General features: G+C 35.6%; 1 long non-coding RNA gene and 1 gene segment (V, D, J or C); both read right to left on the bottom strand.

The window, feature by feature from the left end:
• Positions 1–918: 918 nt before the first annotated feature.
• LOC106942671 (Ig heavy chain V region XIG14-like) lies at positions 919–1,446 on the bottom strand. The segment is given in 2 exon segments: positions 919–1,309; positions 1,404–1,446. Coding segments are annotated over 2 exon segments (345 nt in total).
• A 1,519-nt stretch (positions 1,447–2,965) lies between these two features.
• On the bottom strand, positions 2,966–3,435 carry LOC106942669 (uncharacterized). The gene is made up of 2 exons (XR_001423685.1): positions 3,366–3,435; positions 2,966–3,276 (listed from the first exon to the last, which is right to left on the bottom strand). It is a non-coding gene; the product is annotated as an uncharacterized LOC106942669 (long non-coding RNA).
• Positions 3,436–5,151: the final 1,716 nt, after the last annotated feature.

Genomic DNA, 5,151 nt, shown 5'->3' with positions numbered 1-5,151 from the left:
TTTTGATATTTTAAATCATTTTCAAAGAATTTGATATGGATTCCTGTTTTACCAAAAGATATAAAGATTTACATCAGTTTTCACTTGATTCTACACAAACTGTCATGTTATTTTGGAATCATAATCAACATAGAACTTGAACACAAATTGTTTAAGGAATTACATTTAATCTCATCTTCTTGCTTTTGGAAACTTTTTGTAGATATATTTCAGTCTTATATTGCCACATGATGTTCTATGCAGAAGCTTGCATTTTATTAAACACACTGCTTACTAAACATGTTTGTCTCATTTTTCCTTGTGTTAAACATTAATCAGGTGACTCAGGGTGAGAGATGAAATCAATGATGGATTCCAGATAGTTCTGGGAACCATAAATGTATTGGTATAGTTTGAGAAGTTTTAGAGTTTAGAATTTCTGCATGGATCCTCTGCATATTTAATGTCTACTGGACTGCTTGTGTTGATTAAACCAAATAAGAAGAATATAAATTGAAAATGCACTATATCATTGTTAGTGACAAAAAAATGTTAGCAGCTGGAAAATAACTGGAATGGATCACTTATATCTGGTACAGCAGTGGTGGCATCTTCTACTCCAACTCAGTAAAAGGTCAGTTCACCATCTCCAATTTTTAAAAAATATTTTTTTAGCAAACTGAATGTGTCTGACATATCACTTAGTGGAAGTTAAAACCCATTATTTATATAAAATTATGTTTTAAGTCAATGTCACCTTGAATGTTACATTTAAATATAGTTTCAATTTTCTGAATCAGAAATTCATTCATTTTCAATTTTGACTTTCGTTCACTTTAAATGTAAACAGGAGACAGAAACTATATTTCTGTTGTAGGTCTTTTTCTGCAATGTTTTTACAAAAGAGCAAAATAAGGTTGACAAAGTTTCCAAAGATGTAAAATGAACTGAAAGTTCCTCCTTTGGTGGTTTGATATCATCTGTTCATCTTCTGAGGGGTTTTTGTTCGGCTCTGCAGCTGGTTTGTGTCACTGTGAGTCTCTGGCACAGTAATACACAGCAGAGTCTCCAGGCTGCATATTCTGTCCATTCAGAGTCACTGTTTTACTGGAAGTGTCTAAGTCGATACTGAATTTGTTCCTCAGTGAATCTTTGTAGTTAGAGCCTCCAGTATATCTATACCCAATCCACTCCAGTCCTTTCCCAGCAGGTTGTCTGATCCAGTGTGTTGCATAGCTCAGAGAATAAGAGACCTGGCATCTGATGGTCAGACGTTGACCTGGCTGCAGAGTCTCAGAGGCTGGTTGTGTCAGCTGTTCACACTTTATACCTGTAGAGAAACACATTAAAAGTGTATCGTTACCAACAACTAATTCACTTTACTGTCATCATGCTGTAAATGTTTCTGTCTCAGTGAGACTCACAGGATGCAGCAGCCAGCAGCAGCAGCAGAGCTACAGAGAACATGATGATGATGATGATGATCTGATGGGAGTTTCTCCTCCTCTGCAGCTGACAGCATCAGATCAAGACTTTATAACATGATTCTTTTCATTTGCATAATACCAAACCAGCCCCACAAGAATCACACGATCAAAAAACTTTTTATGTGCTGTGGACCAGCATTAAGAAATAGTAAGTTTGAAATTATATTGTCCTTAAATTAATTATGTGTTTTCATTATTTGAAACTGAGAATTAATGTGTAGTTTAAATATATAAATATCCTGAGCAAATTAAGTCTTTAAATAACGTGTTTTAATGTTATGGTTGATTCATTATTTTGTCAGAGTGGAACGATCATAATCAATAATTATTTTAAGATACTGATTGTTTATGTTTGAATTCATTGTGCGTTTTTTTTATCTACGCATCATCAAAACTCAAAATTCTGCAAACAGACTGAAACATTTACATTCACTGTTAGCAGTTATTCAGTAATATTTCACTGAGAAGAATACCAATTAAACACTTCTGTCATAAGTTTAAAGATTAAAAGCTTTATTTGTTAATTGTTGGAAACAGATAAACCCATTCAGTCCTTTTCGCTCTATGTCATCTGACCTGGTTCACAAAAAAGTGAATAAGAGCTGCATCCACCTTTTACATCACATGACTGGAAAGAATGACTCCACACTCTTATCAATAGCATCAGCCACGGAACAAGTCAGGGGCTGGTGCCAATGACCGGGCCCTTCACGTGTATAGGTGGAAATGCTGAATGTGCCCCTCCATCCCCCCCCTCTCCCACCACCAGGACTACCCTATAGCTCCGCCCCTGAGTAGCATCTAATTATAGGTAAAGCTACCAGAGAGATGAGAGTGACAGTCATCCACAAAAAGTGGTGTTAGGGCTCCCCCTGTGGTGCTTCTTGTTAAAACTACTCATGATTACAGCAGTTTTTGATCAAAGTTTCTGCTTTCTTTCTAAAACAAAACTCAACTAATAAAATTGGAAAAGAAAATAAATTGTTGTAAATATTTTATTTCTCACCTGTTATGTAATTTGCATTTATGGATGTATTTGTGGAAGAATAAAACAAAAATATTTTCAGTTGAACCACATGATGGTGAAAATCTGGAGAAACAGGAAATCATAAACTATAACATGAACTGTTTTTAACAGAGTGTGTAACTATTGTATCGTCACCTTTTGTTCTGTGCACAACTTTTTGTAATGTTAATGTATTTTATATTTAAAACAAAAACATTAAGATATATCAAACATTCTACAGGTAGGATTACTTTGAATTGATGTCTGTGTTTATTTTTAAATCTAATCTAAAATATTAATGCAAAACCTATTTCTAATGGAGTTTAAATCTTTAGAATAGTCCCAAAGTTATTTCTTCTGTGGGCGGTTTCTGGTAAATCTAAATTTGTTGGTTGTGATCAAGAAAACTGTTGTTAGGGCCCCCCCTGTGGTGCTTCTTGGTAAGATTTTTCATGCTCTGTGAAGTTTTTGTTCAGTGTTTCTGCTTTCTGTGTCACTGTGGCTCTCGAGCGCAGTAATAAACAGCAGAATCTCCAGCTGTCAGGCTGTTCATCTGCAGATAAACTTGACTTCTGCTGTTGTCTCTGGAAACGATGAACCGGCCTCTTACTGAGTCAGAGTAGTACATGCCGCTGCTGTCATCCCAGATTAAAGCGATCCATTCTAGTCCTTTTCCAGCCGCCTGTCTGATCCAAGCTATATGAGGATCGCTACTAAACCCAGAATATGTGCAGGTCAGTCTGTGAGATTCTCCAGGCCTTTTAACCACTGATTCAGACTCAGTCAGTGTTTGACCATCAGAACCTGCAGAAAAACAGATAATTATTGATTGTCTCACCACCATCTCTTTTCATCAATCACAGTGTTGGTAAAAATAACATCTCTGTTCTTACCACTCCAGTTTGCAGACAAGACGATAACAGCAAGGAAAACCTTAAATCTAATCATTGTAGAAGACATTTGTCACCACTAATTCACTGCTGCTCTTAAAACTAACAGACACGTATAAATGGAGCTGTCAGCATTTGCATTGACTCCTCCTCTCGAAGTAGAAACACAAATTATCTGATCAAAAAAAGCAAAGTTGAACAATTATTTCAGATTATTTTCAGACATTTTCATATTTGAATTCATTTTTTAAAATTTTATGTGGATTCCTGTTTTACCAAAATATTTAAAGCTTTACAGCAGTTTTCACTTGTTTCTACTCAAACTGTCATATTCAGTTATTTTGAAATCATCGATAATGAAACTTGAACACAAATTGTTTAAAGAATTACATTTAATCTGATCTTTATGCGTTTGGGATCTTTTGGTGGATGTTTCACTCTTGTATTGCCACATGATGTTCGGTGCAGGACCCTACATTTTATTAAACACAATGTTTGCTTACTAAACATGTTTGTCTTTTTTTCCCTTGTGTTAAACATTAACCAGATGAGTTAGAGTTAATCATTAAATTATTGATGTTTTCCAGACAGACCATTAAAGGTAGTTGTATAGTTTAGGAAAAACAATTTTAACAACATTGGGGGTTTTAGAGTTTAGGATATAGTACATGTATCCTCCATATGTTTTATGTTTTCAGTCCTGCTTGTGTTGATTAAACCAAATAAGAAGAATATAATATTTGTATTATATCATTGTTGATGACAAAAAATTATGTTTTTCAGCCAACTGAATGTTTCTGATAAACCTGTTAGTGGAAGTTGAAACACATTATTTATATAAAATTATGTTTTAAGTCAATGTCACCTTGAATGTTGCGTTATAAATATAACAGTTTAAATTTTTTGAATCAGAATCAGCTTCATTCACCAACTCTGTGCTCACAAATGAGGAATGCGTTTGTTCATTTTAAATATAAACATATAAAAAGAGGAGACAAAAACTATATTTTTATTGTAAGTTTATTTTCTGCAATGTTTTTACAAAAGAGCAAAATAAGGTTGACAAAGTTTCCAGAGATTAAAAGTGAACTGAAAGTTCCTCCTTTGGTGGTTTGATATCATCTGTTCATGTTCTGAGGGGTTTTTGTTCGGCTCTGCAGATGGTTTGTGTCACTGTGAGTCTCTGGCACAGTAATACACAGCAGAGTCTCCAGGCTGCATATTCTGTCCATTCAGAGTCACTGTTTTACTGGAAGTGTCTAAGTCGATACTGAATTTGGTCCTCAGTGAATCTTTGTAGCTAGAACCTCCAGTATGTTTCCACCCAATCCACTCCAGTCCTTTCCCTGCAGGCTGTCTGATCCAAGCTGTTGCATAGCTGCTCAGAGAATAAGAGACCTGACATCTGATGGTCAGACGTTGACCTGGCTGAAGAGTCTCAGAGGCTGGTTGTGTCAGCTGTTCACACTTTATACCTGTAGAGAAACACATTAAAAGTGTATTGTTACCAACAACTAATTCAATTTACTGTCATCATGCTGTAAATGTTTCTGTCTCAGTGAGACTCACAGGATGCAGCCAGCAGCAGCAGCAGAGCTACAGAGAACATGATGATGATGATGATGATGATCTGATGGGAGTTTCTCCTCCTCTGCAGCTGACAGCGTCAGATCAACACTTTATAACATGATTCTTTTCATTTGCATAATACCAAACCAGCCCCACCGGAATCACATGATAAAAATACGTTTTATGTGCTGTGGACCAGCATTAAGAAATAATATGTGTC

The sequence above is a fragment of the Poecilia latipinna genome, unplaced genomic scaffold (assembly GCF_001443285.1).
Source record: "Poecilia latipinna isolate Pla-1442-1.1 unplaced genomic scaffold, P_latipinna-1.0 Scaffold4463, whole genome shotgun sequence".
Lineage (NCBI taxonomy): Eukaryota > Metazoa > Chordata > Actinopteri > Cyprinodontiformes > Poeciliidae > Poecilia > Poecilia latipinna.
This window is presented reverse-complemented; position numbering and strand designations above follow the sequence as displayed.